Genomic DNA, 19,436 nt, shown 5'->3' with positions numbered 1-19,436 from the left:
ATGGCTGCTGCTATAGGACGAAGGTAATTGAAAAAAAATGGCTTTGGTTTAGTTCTGGTTAAGCCATGGCGCCGCGACGGTGGCCACGGCGTCGTGGGCCGTGGCCCTGAAGGCTCGAAATGCTAGCGTAATGTAGCTATCGGTACAAATCCAAGACGGCAAGGTTTACCTAGGATTTCTTCATGTTCAGACGACGGCGCATACCGCGCCATCGTGCCGTTGCAACGGCGGTTAATGCTTTTCCAGGAAAAATTAATTAAATCTTTACAAATTTCGATATTCTTCCTCGGCAGAGAGTTTCCTTAAAGAAAATTAGAGCTCAAAGAGCCAATTTATGCTTGTTGTATGCAGTTTCGAATCTAGAGACACAGCATGAGGTCATATAACTAAGCTCCATGATCAGGCAAACAATGTGGGACATCGTAGCACCCGTTTTCTTTTTTTCCATCCTAATGCTTTCCATCCTTTGGACTGGGTTTTTTATATAATATTACATAAACATGCTCTACCCAGGTACTAAGCAGCAGAACATCACTATTTACAGTGTTCTCAGACTAACTTTTTCTTACAAAATAAAGGACAAGGTTCTACCAAAGGACCTGCTTTCCTGAATTTCGCCATTTTTCAAGCACAGTAAAAAGCGCGGTAGAGATAGGTGGATAGACAACCTATTCAGTCGATCTAAGTTACCTCCTTGTAAGCCGGAATCTTGACAACACTTACACAAAGAGAAACAATATGAAAACATATGCATACCACGGCCAAAATTTTTTAGCAAAATCAGCCTATGTGGCCTGTTTGAAACAATTTCATCGGTTGAAACATATATTGCATTACTCTCTGCATTCCTTTGCAACACAGCGCCCACTCGCGCTGAAAGAGACAAGCTTGCTTTTAGCGTACTTTGAAACCACTCATCTCCATAGGTTTCGAACAGGGAATCTCTTAACCTTGTTTCCTTCAGAATTTCTACTTCACCTCACTGAACAGCTCTTCAGAAGCAGCAAAACTTATTCTGTTGTGTGTCTCATAATGCGATTCTCGTGTTCAGTCCTCTCTTTTGTCCTGTAACCTGACAAAGCAATTTTATAACGCAGTTTCGGCTCAAATTCTGGTTGTTGGTGGTGTCTTGTTATAAGACATCAAAATTGAAGGGTGAACACCTGCAATCACTCTGCCTATTTTTTCTTTGATCCATTTCTTCTGTCCTGAGTACGAAGAATTCCCTTCAAATCGAGGGGCATGTTACCCCATTTATGACGCGATGTACAGGGGGATCACTGAGAATGTGCAGCCTTCGCAGAGACCTCTTTTGTCATAACGCTTGTTCTGCGGAGTGAAGCTTGCTGCAAAGCCCCATGACTACAGCGAGTTTTGGGATACTCCGGAACTTACTTGGGATGATCCGGCACTGTTTTTTTTATCAGCTCCTGCTGTGTTTTACACACCTTTTCTTTTCATCGCGCAATACTGGCGGCGTATGCTTGCAAACAAAGCTTAAGTCTATTGTAATGGGGAAGTATCTTGCAGAAACCGAACCTTTCTCTCTGGCTTTTGATAAAGAGCAATTTCAAGCAAATGGCGTCTTTGCTGTAGTCGAAAATTTTGCTGGTAATATTATATCATTTATAAAGTCAGAGTTTAAGCGTAAGGACTAATTTCAGAAAATGAGCTGTGCATTTCATTGTGGCGAGTCTTAGATAACGCATGCACACGTCGGTCAAAATTTTCGTCCAGCACTACATTTGCAATTTTTTTCTGGGCTTCTACACAGATTGCATGCATCTCCGGTATAATGGAATGTAATTGATTCTACTACGTATTGCGGTCTTTTGGTGCCATGCTTCTCAGTGATGGAAAGCTTCTTACTTCGTTTCTGTCGCTGGTTTAGGATAAAGGTATATCATCATTCTTTCTTACGTCATTCAGTACGACCGCTACTACAAATTTGTACACTGCAGGACTTGTATTTCTGGTGCATTGGCCGATCACTTTGGGTGTATTAAAAAGTGAAAAAAAAAACATAACCACTTGTAGGTTGCAGATTCGTACGAATTGAATTTTATTGTCACATCGAAGGTACGTTTCACAGAATACGAGCAGTGTTTACCAGTACACGAAGGAAACAACAGTACACTGGATACGTATACGTCTGTATCACTATTCGCTGGACTGAAATACGCACACAACAACAAAAATTTCCTTTTGGCGCAGAGCTTCTGGGAACAGTATGTTGATGAAATGTGGTATATAAGGCCAAACAGAGCCATCACAGTAACACGCACATAAATTACTATGTACAGTTTCTTTTGGAATGAAAATGCCACTACGACTACGAAGTGCTGAAACACACTGACACCATTAGTACGAAGACAGGAATTCGTGACATCGGATAAAAGAGTGCAAAAATCACAGGTTATGACTGCAGCGGCAGAAAAAACTGAAGCCGCTTTTCAAGAATGCCTGAAATTATTTTTCGGTCAGTGGATGAAGCGTGAACAACATAATAGCTTGTACATTTCCTGGCTCTGTAAAAATTCTACCGTAAACGCGATTATTGAGACAGCAATCGGCACTACTTCAAGGACGAGAAATTATCACTAACATCATATCTTACAAAGACAGCAAAAGCGACATGAAGAAGCATGGAAAGGTCCATTTTAAAAGGTATGAAAATTCGGCAGAACAGAACCATAAAAAGTCCGAATTTCGTGCCTACAATTCCGATGAGATTGATGAAGAGATTCGTTCATATAATTGCCCCGAGACACTGGCATTTCAAATGTCTGATTGAGCAAGAACTAAGACTGCAACAAGGTTCAATGTAAACAAGGAAGAAATCTAAGAACACATAGGCATCAATGTTAAAGAAAGGAGCACGACTTGTAACTGACTATTCAGCACACAGCGGTAAAAGAAACTTTACTGGTGCAGCTTGCCAATGTTCTACTTATGTATTTATGACTGAAATGATAGCGGGAGATTAGCTCCTTTTCATTCAACACCAACAACTGTGCACAATTTGCTGCTAACCACGCTCCCCAGCCTGAAACCAGTAAGAAAGTATCCGGCAAGCCCTTTGATGGTGGCAAGCTCGCAAAGAACACCACCTTATGAATCCTTTTTTATGAACAGTACACAACCGTGCGATGCTACACTCCGTTTTTTGTGACACGCTACAGGGAAAACATTCACCTCTACATACACGACAATGGGGAAATTCGTCGCAATTTACAATAGAGATACCGCAAGACGCCCGCATTACTCCTTCTAGATGATTTTACTGTCAAGTAATTTTTCCAGAAGCAATAAGTGCGATATTTTATCGCCCTGTACTCAGTGCTTAAGCATGTACATGAAGTGGCATAATGCCCCGTTAATTTTCTTGCCTGCCTTAAAAAAACAATTCATAGCCAGGCTCAGTTCAGTGTTCAGGTTTGTTCCTCACCCTATGTTATAATGGTCGAAAAGGGCATAGATTTAAGCTTGGGCGTGGTCGTTAGAAAAATCTGGATAGTTCTAGATTGAAGTATGAATGACGAAAGGTGTGAGTACACTGTGCGCCTTTAATTACGCCAATAGCCTCAAGATTGAATAGAGAAGTCTAATGAAAGAAAAAAAAAGTTTAGTGGTTTTGGTAGTAGAGTCTGCGAAGAAAACGTGTGCAGTGCTTAATGTTCCGCTAATGCCTGGAAATGCTTGTGCCCTAGCCAATGCACGTTTTTGACAACACTGTATTAAAGACGCTAACAAAAATCAACAGAGATTGGTCCCTGTGCGCTCACAAGTGCGTCGTACAACAGCGCGCACGTAACAACGTAGCAGGCGACAATACCCGTTAGAAAAGTAACCACTTCTTTACGAGCAACTTCCGAGATCCTATTGCCCTTCCAGGTTCCTTGAGATCGGCGGTGTTCGCGCGCTGTATATGGTGAGCACCCACGAGCCTGTGGTAAATATGCGAAGTACAGGGTCTAGTACAGGGTCTAAATATGCTACATGGGGAAGAGGGACAATAATCTGGACAAGATTCCCGTACAATCTTTTACTTGGCTGCACATTCACTGCATAAGGAATGCACCAATATGGAAAGCCAGTATTTTGGCACTCAGAAGCAGATCTCACTCATAACACCACATCACAGTACACTCCAGCATGTTGCAGTGCAGTGCACGCACCGTCGCGGGCAAAAGCCTGAAAACCAGAGTACCTGTGGCGAAAATGCATGCCAGTGCTTTCTGACGCACCCTGCCCGGTGTGGAGACCTACTCAATGCTTGCACTGGCGACGTCATTAATCTCATTGGTTTGGTGCTTCAATAGCATCGACGGAGCCAGCAGCTGTTCCAGGTACGGGGCACGAGGCTTCACTTCGACAGCCCATGGTCAACCCACCACTCGGCACGAATGCTGCGTCATTCATATCTTCACAAAGAGATGATTGACAGTGGTAACCAAATTTGCACCTGTGTCTCCTAAGTACAGGAGTTTAGCAGTGACCCAAGGTCATTAAGATATGAATCGGCGGCCGTTGGCTCATGCGCAAGTCTCAGCACCAAGCAGGTGGCGTCATACAGCGCCATCATTTAGGTCCCTGTTGCCGTCTAGCGCAATATATAAAATACTCAGGTCATGCAAGAGATCCACCAGGACATTTTCGAGGTACTATCGGCATGTATGGGATCGCAAACAAACGTTTGGGCGAGAACACCCGTTCTTGTGAGTTTAAGTGTTCTCGCATGTCGTCAGCTGACCTGGTTTCCCTCATGAAGTTTAAGCTACCGCGCGTAAGTACATTATGACTCCAGGAACACGCTCAGGGTGTACTAGAGCTTAAGTTCACCTCTTCTCGTTTCTATGTACGCCGATAGTCACTGTCCACCTGCCTCCTGGGCACAGCACATACAATTTCCAGGGCCCCCGTTGACATTAGAACGCAGAGCGCTTGTGGCCCTAGTAATCTCCTACACGCTGCCTCACTGCCAGCATCCCCAAGCTTTCAGAGGCAGGTACCGTTCACGTGGCTGGTGCTGTGGATGTTTTTTTTTTTTCGGCGTTCACCACAGGTTCCGTTCGTACTAGACGAGTTCGGAAACGTGCGTGACACTGGATTGATGGCGCAGAGGCTTCCTAGCATTTGGAAGTTCATTCGTGTAGCCGAGAAACACGTTCAGAAGGTCTCCTCCGACATAAACCTCAAGTCCGGTTCGTCGCTAGGCGGCAGTCCGTTCTGTCCATCACATCTCAGCGTTGCCCTCCTGCGGAGGCAAGACATTTGTCAGATCCTTGTCGACGCGGTGCACCTCGACATGCTCGAGCTGTGCATGGTGCGGAAAGAGTAAGAGTTGTTGCGCGAGTGCACGCCCTGTCGCCGAGCGCAGAAGAGGTAGTGCTTGAAGTGGTTCCGGAACACTCCGCTCACCAGGTACAGAGCAATGGGATTCAGGCAGGAGTTGACGAAGGTCATCACGTAGCCCATGATCTTCCAGACGTGCCAGAAGCTGTTGTAACGCGACGGGGCATCCGGCGCGAAATAATACCACATCATGAACACGTGGTTGGGGAAGAAGCAGACTGCGAACAACACCACGAAAGCAAGGGCGATCTTTGCCACCTTGACGCGAGCCTTCATTTGCTTCAGCTGGGCCACGCCACCGTAACCTGGCTGCGTAAGTTGGGCTCGCGATGTCTGGATAAGTTGACGGGCCATCATGCAGTAGAACGTGGCGATGATGATCAGTGGGAGCGCGTATTGCATTAGGAACTTCATCAGCACCATGAGTTTAGGGTACCAGGGCCACATTTCTTGTGGGAACGGGTAGCACACGCTGTACTGAAGTTCGGGAGTCGCCTGTACTTTCATGACGAACGAGTAGTGAGCACCGGGCACGGCCATAAGGATGGCGACCATCCAGACGGAAACAGTGAGCATGATAGTGACCGTCCTTCTTGTGTGTCGCCTTCCCTTGTGGTTTAGGAGCGGCATGGCGATGGCGACATAGCGGTCTATGCTAAGCACGGTCAGCGTGAGCACGGTCACGCTTATGGATACATCTCTGAGGAACTCGCTCAGCTTGCACAAGAAGAGTCCATACGGCCACGAGTCGAGGATGTATATTGTGCTGATGAAGGGCACAGTGCCCGCGATGACGATGAAGTCTCCGATGGAGAGGCTCATGATGTAGATGTTGGGAACACTGCGCATTGTCCTATTTCGGATGAACACGAGGATTAAGGTTCCGTTCCCGAGGAGTCCGACGAGAAATATGAAGGCGAACACCGTGGGCACCACGTATGTCTCTAATCTCTGCTCGTACGGCACAAACTCCTCGGAGTCGCCATGGCCCGTCGTGAGATTCACATGAGACGTTGGGGTGTCATTGTAAGAGCGCGACAGGGACTGCTCCCTGGTCACGCGCAGAGTAGCCGCCGTGACGTTCGCCACCAGGGGCTTTAGTGTTGATGTGTACAGCATGTTGTAGCTTTCCAGGATGGCGGCCATGCGTAGGAGACAGGGGCCTCCGGGTCCTTTCCGTGGTCAGTTGAGGGTGTCCAGCTACAGGCACTGCAAAAATGGAAAGAAAGAAGAGTTTGTTGTAGTCAGGAACGCCGCAGGAACTTCGCAGCAAGCAGGAATACAATTTTAATAGCGATTATAGTATGAAAGAAAAATTGACGGTTTTGCCTAATGAAAGAAAAACCGCTTGGCATTCTAAGAACCTTAATAGCATTTCGAAATTAGTTTTTGAGAAGAAGCCGCCACAACAGCTGCACTGTGGCCATTTCAACCCAGAACAGATTCTTCAAAGAATCCGGTCCACACTCCGGAGCACATATTTTTACGGCAGGTCCCACCTGGGCTCTATGAAAAAACATGGAACATTCTCAAAAGCACGCACTGCCTGGCCAAAATTATTTTCGGTGTGTCGACTTCCGGGGTTTCTGTTCCCCGTCGCAACGCGGAGGTTTTTCGCTACTATCATTGCCGGAAATTAGACACGGCCCCGACGCAGTGCCGCTAAACCCAGCGGCCTTCAGCACCTCAATGGCAGCCTCTCTGTCGTCAACTTTGTTTCGAAATTACGTTACAGGTTTTATCAGCGCGCTAGTTTTAATGTGCAAAGACATACGCAAATTGGTGACGGCCAAACAATCCGAAGCGCTTGTGCCGAATATTGGTAATCAATCAAACTTTTTTTTCAGTGACGCTAACCACAACCGCAAAGTTGCTGCCATAAGAGCAAAGAAAGCTCATTATAACTCTCGGTGTATTTTTGTTCAAAAATCGTGCCGATTAAAACATAGCCCGTAACCTTTCACGTAAAATTAAAGGAGAACAGACAGGTGATGAGCTGCAGTTCAAAATTTTGCTCAATTTGAGGCGTTTTATTGTCAAATATTTTAAGGAATATGCTTGTTTCAGAAAGTAATAAAAAACTGGCAAAAATGTGCTACGATTTTTCAACAGTTGCCATCAGGCTGTAAATGTGCAACAAACAAATTAAAAAGTTTATTGTGCGAATTTGCGTGTCAGTCACGGAGAAGCAGCAAATATAACTCCTTTTTGTGGCCGACAAGACAGTGTCGTATAAATTATTATAATATTCTCGCTTCATCAAGTGAAATTTATTTTATTTTTGTAGAAAAGGAGTAGCCAGGACTAAAAGCTCTAAAGGACAGCTTGACAAAGTTATGGCCCCCTTACAGGAATTGGCACAAAAACAGGTAAAGGGCAAATCAGTTTGGAACGTGTACAGCGGTATAGAAGGAACATTTTCGTACTAATACTTTCGTACTTCAGAAAATAAAATGCACATTACAGCACACAGAAAGCAAAATAGATGTGTCCTAAAATTCACAATCATGAAAATGCATCAAGATGTTCACAACCCACATGCAAAGCAACACTTGATTGTCAGCAGTTGTTCACGGCAAAAAAGGCCACTTGGGTGATTCGATTCATTAACCAGAACTAATCCGAAGGCATCCAAATTATTTAATATTTTCGGCACAGTGTAGAAAATGATTTAGGGTACGAATACGTACGAGGCACTGCAACAACATATGTTTCTTTGTGTCGCATTGTTCGGTCCCGGGTATTTCCTTGAATTCCGCAATTTTTTTAGCAATGCTGTCATTAGATCTGAAGAAACATTTATGAGCTCAGATGATCCTGTACAGAGGGAAGGATAACAGAGAGAGCGCTTTATACTTCAGAAAAAGCAATTTGTTTGGACGGTAGTAAGACACTCCTTCAACATGCGCTAATTCCGTTTTATGCAATAAGAGTAGCATTCATAAGTTGATTATCCTTGTGGTGCACCAGACCAAGCTGCAGTTTTATTTTATTTTAAAGTTTAGAGTAGTATTTTAAAAAAGGCAGCACGTATCTTTTATCTGCTTACGCTCTATAGCCTAAGAACCATTCCACTCTTAATCATTAGCCCAGTGCACAATAGCGAGTTCTACAATAGGGAGACCCTGTCGCTCAAGAAGGTAGGAAATTAGGAGGTGGCATTGCGCATGCGCACAATAATAGCTATTTGGTCATTACTGCTTTGTTCATGCGCACTGGCGCCCTGTTACCCCTTAACAATGGGGCCGCCCTATTATAAATCTCGCTAATAATCCAATGGGCACCGCTCACTTATGAAAACACAGTCCGTGCTTTGTGCTATTTGCCACACATCGAACTGCTACATTTTGAGACGTGCGTAAAGTCTTCCGTAAAATATTCACACACGCATCCAGTCATGATCGCACTCTTTCGACAACACACTGTTAAAATTCGAAATAGCTTCCTGGCTTGAGGCCTACAGTTGTATTGTAAAACTTAAGTCCAAACAGGACGCTCCGTCTTTGACTGCGCACATTGTCTACAAGCTTGACGCCTTCCTGGTGCAACGGTGCGGACTGTTCTTTATGACGTAATGAATACATCGGTGATTCACTTAATTGGGTGTCCTATTATTTATTAGTGTTATGCCTCCACTCACTGAGAAGTGAAGATAATCGGTTGTCTTAGGAATGTTGCGTGGTCGTTGTGTGGAAAGCGAAAATACCTCGAGTGCCGCAAAAAGAAAGCCGTTTCTAGTTAACTCGTCTACAGTAGCACTCCGCATTTCCTGCTTAGTTGCATTTATCGGAGATAATACAGGTGATAATCGTGTAGTCCTTGTAATAATTATGGTGGAATTCTCCCTGGTGTTGAAGTAACGAATTTATTCAATGAAAAGTGGACATTATTGGTAACTTACTAGAAGATTCAGACGATATTTTTGTCTCTGTCATGTGAACGAGGTGTCTTGAAGTTTGAAAATTTGCTTCATATGTAAAGCACCACGTTGTTTACGTTGAAAACTGACTATGGGATGTTTTCACTCCCTCCTTTATCCCTTCCCTTACGGCGCGGTTCAGGTGTCCAACGATATATGAGACAGATACTGCGCCATTTACTTCCCCAAAAACCAATTATTATTATTATTATTATTATTATTATTATTATGTTCTGACCACATGCCGTGAAATGTGGCAGCTGCTGGACATTGTTTTCTTTTTTTCGTTCCGAGGGAAGCAAAATCTGATCTTCTTGCATAAGAGGGAGAGAGAGAGAGAGATAAAACATTTATTATTTCATTGAAGTGTTCTACGAGTCAGGTAGGCGGACTCCTCAGTTCAGGACCCCGGTGGCTTGGACGGATGCCTGGACCAGTCTGATGCATAAATTGTATGCGTCTTCACGTATTTCTTGTGTGGAATTATTTAATACATTGATTTTCAATATAAATCTTTTTAATGTCTGCAGTATTTTGTGGGCTGGCATGCGGCATTTTTTTCCAAAATTAGCATATCGTAAGAAGAACAAACATTTTACACCTATTAACGCGCCCATCTGCGTGATTGCTCATAATCTTCTTGCCCCTGTAGAGGGCTTCATCGTTACAAAGTCGTGCGTTCTCGTTTCGATCGATATACCTACCAAGAAAGGGAAGACTGCTTACTCAAACCTATGATAGCACTGAGTACCCACAAATGCTACATTCGCGATACCAAAGTCTGGCATGCTCATAATGCAGCCTCAAGCAACGGCAAATAACTTTGATGTCGGGTAGCGAAATAACCCCTGCAGAAAGTACTCAATGGTTAATGGAACGGCAGCGCACAAGCAAACACTGACAGAAAGAAGGAGACAAGCGTTTGTCGCCTTCTTTCATTCTGTGTTTGCTTTTGTGCTGTCGTTCCATTAATATGCAAAACCAACTAGGCCAGTCTGCCGCTTTACTTAATCATTAACTGCTGCGTAAACTTGTTAAATGACTCAACTGCTTTCTAACGATATTACTACGCATGCTATATCTATTAACCCAATCGCCTATCTGGAAGTTTTTGACGCCATCTAATTCGATTCATGTCATGACTGACAACAGTATCGAGGTCATATATTAGCTTCTACAACTATTGGGCACTTCCATTTGAAACGTTTAACTGTTGTGAAACTGCGGCAATTTTTAACTAGGCGCTCTACTTATTCACTGCTGCTGCACATCTTTCTTGGCAGCGCCAGAACGATAACTATGCTGACAATGGCGAGAGCAGGTGGAGGCGCTCCAATTTATTCTTTTGAATCTTATATTTCGTGCCTTCCTGACATCGTGATTTATGGCGTCCGGTAAACGGGTAAATACTTAGCTTCAAAAGGAACTGTATCGCTCCACATCCGCAATCCCTAGGCCGGCACGTGCCGACCTCATTAACTGCAACAGCTCGGTCATCGTTTTCGCGGTCAGCAAAAAGCTGTGCGAGGCTCTTTTCGAAGCCGTAATGAGCTCGCCTTGCTCCGTGCATGCGCTGAGCAATGTGCATTCAAGAGTGGGCAGCAAACTGAAGCATGCCGGAGCTATCTTCTGTTGATTATCTTTCAACTGAGACTCTGGCAACTTGAAGCTTCATTTCACGTTGCCGTAAATGTTTCGCCCTTCTGTGCAATATTATGAGAAACTAATTACATTTTGTGTTCTGTACCCGCTTTTCAACTGTACGAATGTTTGACAGGAATTCTATTTATTTATTTATTTTTGTCCTTTATAATTGTTTTGTGCCACCGTTTATGAGCTGCCACTTGGGATGATCGACACATTGATCCAGTCTGCTAGGCCTAGTTTCATTGAAACGCTACATTACAGCATGTTTTTTTTTTCTAAATAGAGGGTATCAAACGGCAAACTCAAAACACATTAGCCAACTTTGTTCCGAGTGAGACACGCTATTTGCGGCGTTTAACCAGCCCAACAGCTCGCTGTTCTATAAAACTATAACGTCTCTTCCGAAACACCTGAATATGGTTTGATTACAGGCAGATTGAACGTTACGCTAATCCTGCATAGAAGTGTTCCATAGTATTGCATAGAAGATCGAAATGCGGCCGCCGTAGGCATTCTACCCCCTGACCTCTGATTCAGTACGCGAACGCCATGGCCCCTCCACGTCAAGTGAGCTGCGGCAGTTTCGGAATAAATTCGGCCACTTGGGGATCTTTAACGGGCACTGACATCGCTAAAGCGCCCGTCTTCTGTGCGATGTCAGTGCACGTTAAAGATCACCAGATGGTCGAAATTATTCCGGAGCCCTCCACTACAGCACATCTTTCTTCCTTTCTTTTCACTCCCTCCTTATCCCTTCCCTTACGGCGCGGTTCAGGTGTCCAACGATATATGAGACAGATACTGCGCCTTTTCCTTTCCCCAAAAACCAATTATTATTCTCAGTTTGAGCCTAGAAGGAGTCACCAGGCTTTGCGCAACCAAAATAGGAGCCGGAAGCTACGACGAAAAGAAAGGCGTAGTAACTGTCTCATTTTAAGTGTTCACCTCGATCGCGTTATGAGGGAACAGGTGAAGCGTGTTAAACAAAGGACGGGGTCTTCTCTTGGAGCCTGTTCGAATAGGCACAGGTACTGGCGATAAAATACGCGCCTCTATCAAATTGTCACTTTGTGCTGAAGAAATTATGTAATTCAGACAAACTACAACACAGGTGTTTTTTTACGACATGAGAAATGGAGCGTAACATCGTTCGTGGGCCCTCCCACTTATTGCTATACTTGCGGCAGCGAATACACGGCATGTAATCAAGAAGAAACGAATAGCATAAAAATAACCACATAGCTTTTGGACTTCTACCTTCCCCCTTGGCGAATAGGTGCTTGCTATGACCTAGCCTTGCCCTCCCCTTCACTCTTTCTTTTACTTGTATAAAACCACGCACTCTCTGGACCCGCCTGCATTGGCGTGTATGTCAGAGAGCAAGCTCATAGTTACAGCATACCACGACGCCGGCGCACACCATGGCACTAATGCAATGCAGCCAAGAGATATTCCGCAGTACCTATTGCTAAACAAACCGCAAGCTGAAAGTCGTCATCCACTCCATCTCTGTATCTTTTGCTAGAGCACAGATGTTTGGTAATTTTCTCACCACACAACGCAGAATGACCAGAACACGGCTCTATGATCTCCAACGCGGGATATAAGGCAGCGGAACCGAATGCAGGACGCTCGTAAAGTGTGCTTAGTGCTTGGGGGTTGACTGGAAGCCTCCATCCTGTTGATGTGGTTGTGAAACATACCTTCCCAGTATGTTCTGCTTACGCCTCGCGAGGTGGGAGGGGGGGGGGGAGGTGCGAAGCCGTTCTATCATTGTGACTTCTTAACCTGAGACCACGAATATGCCAACGAGCCGGATTTGTAGAGCGGCCCACGCAAAGGGGAATTCTCGCAATGAGGTGAGCTGCAGACGCGAGCCTCCGGCTTTTCCTGGACCCTGACTGAATAAGTGATGCCGCAGGATGGCCTCTCATGCAAGAATTCCTGCAGGTTCTCCAAGCCGTCTTGACGGTAGCGGAAACGCACCAAACTTCCAATAGACATGCAAGCATACTCCACCTCCGCACTATTAGCGGCGAGAATTAGCCAGCGAGTTAAGACGGGATGCTACTCTGCTTTACCAGGCGACTAGACTGCATAGTTATGCTGAGGCGCCTACAAAACCAACTCGGCTAATGCCGCTGTGTCTGTCGGCAACTGAGCCTGCCTGTTACGCTAGCTTCGTGCAAGCTATGCATTCTAACGAACTGAACTTCTTCAGCTGCAAGCAGCGACTACGAAGGCACACTTAACGCAGTTCAGGAGTGATTTTCCGAGTATGCCTTTTGTGGTCACACACTGCGACCACGTGCCTGAGAAGTGGCAAATGCCCCGGGACTAAAGTTGACCATACTATTCAAGGTACCAAACTCGGAGCATGCGCCTATACTGGTTCTCTAGCTCACTCTGTATGTGGACACTTGAAATACCATGAGAAAAAAAAAGAAAACCTAGCTCGCATCTTCAGCCTTTAGTCCACTAAGCCAATTTGTGTCCGCCACCAACCTGAACCAGTTATGCGTCTTTCCTCGAAACCAAGACATGGTTTAGACCTAGATTACGGCTAGACTGGGAACTAGACTGTCTTATTTGCTTCTTGCAAGCGGGCCAGGTAAAGCTAGGACATGTTCCATGAAAACGCAGTCGGAGCTCAGCGGCCCTCTAAAGGACGCGGCTGGCGATATCCGCTCGTTGCTGATGTGCTGCGAGATGTCAGCTCGCGTTGAAGAAACCCAGTTGATCGAAGTTATCCGGAGCTCTCTACTACGGTGTCCCTCATAGCCTGTGTCGCTTTGAGATGTTAAGCACCGTCAAACCAAACCAAACTTTAGCTCAGTTGCCGGCGGGCCGTGTCCGTATGCCGAAGCATTGCAAGTCGAGAGAGCTTTAAAAACCTTCAGCCCCCGTCTTCTTTACTTTAGCCTATTTTACTCGCATGCTGCTCTAGTGCTGCTGCACTGCAAGGTTCGCCTTTATTTCCTATAATACAGCGAACCAAACTTCCATACGCCCTATTCACCTGTCGTCATAGTTTCTCAACAACATCAACATATTGATTACCGAAGTGATCATATTAGAAGCCGGACGTGCATAGGATGACTTGATTCGAATCAGCTACCATAAGGCAGAACGTCGTTCATTTCATTCATCATCAGGGAAGATGCGGAGTTTCTTGCAGTTTGCGCAGCTTGCTTGCTCCTTGCCGCTACTGACTACAGAGCAATACTGCAGAGCACGAGAAGGCGTAACAATAGAAAAATAAAACCTTTCAATGTGACGATAACTTTTTTTTCCACACTGTAATGGGTCGGCTACTGAGCCGGAGTTCCCTGGTTGGAACCCGGCCACGGCGGCCGCATTTCGAACGAGGCGAAACGCAGTGCCATGAGAAGTCAGCGCAGGTTAAACACTCCCTGGAGGCCGAAATTATTCCGGAGCCATGCTACTTGGACGATTATCAGCTGGACGCTCCACTCCAGCTGTAGTGTATAGTGTGCTGTGCTGTGCGCACTCTCCGTCCTTTATGATTATGGAAATCCCACACGCCATATGTAAATAGAATACATGTATATAGTACCTCTCCCCCCTTTATCTTTTCTGCCTGTCCCCTCACCTCTTTCATTTCATTTCTCCAGTCTGCCTGCTACCACTATATTTCCGCTAACCGAACTCTTTATTAGTATTTTGAATAAACTACTACTACTAGACCGCTACTGCCGCCCCTCTTTCTATTTTTGCTTTCACTCCCACTTTCCGGTCTTCCTTTACGGCGCGGTTCGGGTTTCCACCGGTGTGAGACAATCAATTTTGTTGATTGTTTTTATACAGCAAACTCTCGCTATAACGAAACGGTTGATAAGTTGATAATGGATATACCGAAGCAACAGCAGTTCCCCATGGAAGCTCCCCTAGAAGACCATATATTAGTATTCCGTGTTTTCATCGGGATAAAACTAAACCCAGGTTAGCGCCAGTGGCAAAGTCGAGCCGACTATACCGTTATGTAACAGTGCGCGACATTAGCGCTCCCATTCGATGCGCACACTCTGGTTACCACGCCAAACTGGCTCTGTAGAGCACCGCATAACACCCGCCCAAAACTTCCCCCTTCGCAGGCGTGTCCCGCATGGAGAGTTTCTCTAAATCATTGATCGGCTTCGGAGCTACAAAAATTTGTCGTTGACACGCCATAGTCGCTGAAACAGGAGTACGCGGCCCAGTGAACCACGTGATGCAAGTGGTGCGCACGCCTCGCTTCGACCAAGTGTTGAAGGTTATTGAGACTCTTTCTTCTGCAAACCTCCGGTCAGCGCTTGTCCTGTTGCGAGCGCACTTTACATTTAATGTGCCGTATAAATTTTGGGGTTTTCGCAGCGTTCTTTTACTGTTTGGCGCTTTTCATGCGCCGCTTGTTGCCCACAGTCAAAATCACTGGCAGCGGTGGGAAACGAAAGGGTAAGATGATTTTCTTTGAAAACAACACGGCCGCGATCAAAACAGTGGCATTGGGCACTCTATAGTGTGAAGTATCAAATGAATTACACGTAGCTCCGACAACGCTGTACACAATTATGCTTCGGCATCAAAAGATCAATGACTAATCTGTCTTCCTCGGTGTGAAAGCGATAATAACGAAGCTGAGATTATTTGCTTTCTGATCAGTTGATTGAGCCTTCGCCAAATTATAAAGTTATTTATTGGCAGGAAAAATTTGGAGTCCTCATTATCCATTAGACGATGTAATGATGCCGAGAATAGTTAGAGCCAGCGTTCTTATGCGCCATACGACAAAGACAAATCGTATAGGCACAGGACGGGAACAGCTCCACGTGTCCTCGTTCACCGTGGCCCGTATCGGCACCAGTGACAACAAAACGAGGCTACATATTCCGAATAGGTCCCGGTCCCTGTCCTCCCCGACATAATCCACCAAGACCCATTTTTACGGAAACGCGGGAAGAAACGACCGACCGTTGGCAAGGCTGACAAATTCGTCTGGTGTACATACATTTGACCACGTCGGGGGCACTAGATGCACGCGATGCACGCCCTGTGCCATAGAACGACGGCCGACTAAACGACGGATATAGTGCCCATCGTCTACACTGGGACAGGAAGCCGTACGACATGTGACAGGTGCAGCCAAAGTCGAAGTTGCAATATGGCTGTAACGAAGCAACGGCTATAAGGAAGAAAACGATCGCCTTTTTTTACTTCTATATAAGAAGGTTCAATGAAATTTTCAGAACACGTCACGTCTTTCTCCCCTTTACCTTTGAGTGACGGTTCTGCAACGCACGACGAGCAGTATTTGTAAAAACTCGCGATACAAGCTGGCTGCTGATACAAGCCACTGCATGCCACGGTTATGAACAAGAGGTCCACAGATGTACGAGAAATTTCCATACAATTTGCATTAGGTTATCTCTTTATCGACTAAACATATGAAAAGCAATAACCTCGCAGTGCGCAATCGTAATAATTACGTCGCACGCCCAAATAAGCCAGGCCAGGAAACGTCTTAAAGCCCAGGTGAAATACTCTCAGTCTCAAGCCTTCATTAAGATATGTTTTACTATCCGAACAGCTACGCTCTGTCAACCTCCCTTAGTTCCCACTCCCCATGCGCCTAATTGTCTCCATAAACATTCCTGCATCAGTAGGCTTCAGCGGAGCACGATGTGCTTAAATTCTTTATTTCCTTCATGAGCGCGGTTAGAGACGCACTCTTTAAAAAACTCGCAAGGAAAGTTTCGTCTCTTATCCCTAAAGATAATTTTGAGAAGCTCAACAGGGCTGAGTATGGGCGTTCCGTCGAGGTGCCTTCAGTTGTCATGTGAGTCTGGTGGCTTTGACCTATGGGGGGTATGGTTCAGGCTGTCTTATGTAGTGGAGATCAACGACAAAATATGTAGAAGTTTTTGAAGCCCAGGCGTAGGGAAAAACTTTATTTGTAGCGAGTATTTTGGACCCGTGGAAAGCAGTGTTCGCTGCGCGAAGGCCCATTCGTGCTTCGCCGAGTCCGACAAAGGCCAAGTGCTACAGGAATAAGCCATGAAGGCATGGCAAATTGCGGGAGGTAATGAATGTGTTTCATTCACATGCAGTCTGTTCTGCCTCTTTCCTGATGTTCATATCACAATATGTGTACTTAGGGAGTACTAGTGGGACGATGAGAGTGCTCCAATGAACTTAACGATGGATGTGTGCGTGTTCTGTTTAGAGTGAGAGGTGCAGATGGGTCAGGTAGGTACGATTTTCCCTGGTGTTCTTTAGCTTTCACCTATTTGCTTCCTGTTTGGACGTCTTGCTCGCACAGATGCCTCTAGCTGAGCGCCTCTTCAGTGCTTCTAATAGACGACGTGTTTCAATCAATCATCCTTCTAGTGATATTGAATTTGGCAGGGCAACACAGGGAAACAGGGTCTTAATTTCATGGGCCAGTTGATAAACATCCTCAATTGCTCCATGCCTCCGTGGCCAGGTAATTTTTCTTTAAATCAGCCAGAGAAAGCTGTCCCAGATAACAAATACTGACCGGCCTCGCTGCGACTTGTGCCAGCCACTGCGTTTATCTTCTATGCGCCATATCGCTCTGGGGTGATTAGGCCGCTCAGCAAACGAATGCGAGATTGCGCTTGTAATTTCTTTTCGTCCTTCATCTGGTCACTATGTAAACGAGAGCACGTTGCGTTTTTTTTTTGCTGTTCGTACGACTACTAGTCATATTTTAAAGACATCGTCATCATCAGCCTGATTACACCTACCAAACTCAAAACGCTATTCCGACACAACTGTACGAAAAACTTCTTCTAGTGCTACCGCCCTAAACCACCTAGAAATGATTTATAAAAGCAAGTTAAGCTCACCCGCAATGGCAAAAACAGGACTAATTTCTCTCCTATTTCTCAAAATAATCACAGTAACGCACAGTTATGTTTCTCATGCGTTTTGCTAAATCCTGTTTCATCTCCAGCATGAGTGTTTAAGTCGCTATTAAGGCAAACAAATAGCATAATATTAGCAATACTAGCACAACTAATTATTGAACTGATCTCCACATTAGGATTTTCTCTTCTCTGCGGGCCTGTTAGTTTTGTGGTAGAGCCGTGTGCTTTCTGAATCGCGTATCAGAAGAGAATTTTATCAATATCAAATTTAAGCTGATATCTGCCAGAAGGGCAGCCTACCCTGTTATGTTGCTTTTGCCAGTCAGGTCCTTGATCACCCAGAGGAGACAAACACAGAATAAACACAAAATGGCTGTCCTTTCTGTTAAATATTTGAAATGTCTGCTAGACTCTACGCCGTTGAACACAAATAACGATATAACAGCATTCTTGCGTCCCTTTATATTACGGCCTAACTAAACAAACAGCACCGCACTCTGACAAAAGTGCAGTAATAAAAAAGCAGTGTTTTCGCTGCATGTGTGTGGAGGTGGACTATATAATGTTCGTAGGTGTGTTGGCGATGGAGATGATAATACGCGGAAGGAAGTAATTGCAGTAGGAAAAAAAAGAGGCTATAGTGGGCACATAATATTGTTGCAACATGCCAGCCATACGTCATGAAAATGATGGGAGATAATACTAGTTTACTTCCTGCAACAGAAGAAGCTCTTAAGGTTCATTTTTCTTTTGTTTCGTAAAAATAGACGAGACAGTAAGACGGTACTTTCTTGAGAAGGACGGTGCATGCTGAACAGCTACAGGCACAACGTAACCGAATACAGAAGACTGTGTGTCTGTTTACTTCTTTTGTCTTTCCTCAGTTGCGCTGTACGTGCCTTTACTTGTTCATTCCAGAGAACAAAAAAAAACATTTTGTAGCAAATTGGGACCTCGCTTAAATATCCCCAAAAGAACGACATGCAAGAGGAAGGGCGACTCTAACTATAAAATACCTCAACTTTAGATAACATCAGCAGCCTCCTAAAGTTGTTCATCCGTTTCTTTCATCATATAACAGACTCGACATTCACAGTAAACAACATTCAGCAAGGAAAGAACAAGACCGTTACGAGTTAATATTTGCCCACCACTCGTTGGGCACACCCCGTGCCTCTCCTGGCTGCCGGAGAGTGTTTTCTCTGGCCACCTTGCGTATCTGTGTACCCCATCTCTATGGGTAACACCAACAAAGAAATGGAAGGTAAGTTGACTAGGCAAGCAATTGAATTTCCTGGTAAACCCCACGTCGTCAACACACCTATAAAGAAAACGTCTGTAGTAAATACTACACAACCTTGGAAAGGTCAGCGATAGCTTTTGTAGCATGCAGCCCCGTACGGGAAATCCCGATCGAGCACAGCTGAGTCCCCGCTTGCAACTGAATTTCTCATCCTGTTCGTTTACGGCGGAAGGAAAACATAACAGAGGGAGACAGAAAGTCTTGGTCTTCAGTTTGGAATAAAAGAAGGATATAAATGAACAAGCAACAGGTAAATTGAGCATGCGGGCTAAAGAAGAACCCATTTTTGGAAACCATGGTCGTGATTACAGTTTATACAATG

The 19,436-nt window shown here is 45.1% G+C and overlaps 1 protein-coding gene across 3 annotated transcripts in view; it reads right to left on the bottom strand.

Moving 5' to 3' along the window:
• Positions 1–2,034: 2,034 nt before the first annotated feature.
• The window catches only part of CCHa1-R (CCHamide-1 receptor), a 361,846-nt gene continuing 344,444 nt past the window's right edge, over positions 2,035–19,436 (bottom strand). For all 3 annotated transcript variants that reach the window (XM_077632635.1, XM_077632636.1, XM_077632634.1), the window contains one exon: positions 2,035–6,564. In XM_077632635.1, the coding sequence (XP_077488761.1) occupies positions 5,278–6,501 (1,224 nt within the window). In that variant the 5' untranslated portion in view covers positions 6,502–6,564 and the 3' untranslated portion in view covers positions 2,035–5,277. The remainder of the gene's footprint in view (positions 6,565–19,436) is intronic.

The sequence above is a fragment of the Amblyomma americanum genome, chromosome 7 (assembly GCF_052857255.1).
Source record: "Amblyomma americanum isolate KBUSLIRL-KWMA chromosome 7, ASM5285725v1, whole genome shotgun sequence".
NCBI lineage: Eukaryota > Metazoa > Arthropoda > Arachnida > Ixodida > Ixodidae > Amblyomma > Amblyomma americanum.
Note: the sequence above shows the minus strand (reverse complement) of the source record. Positions and strands in the feature narration are given on the sequence as shown.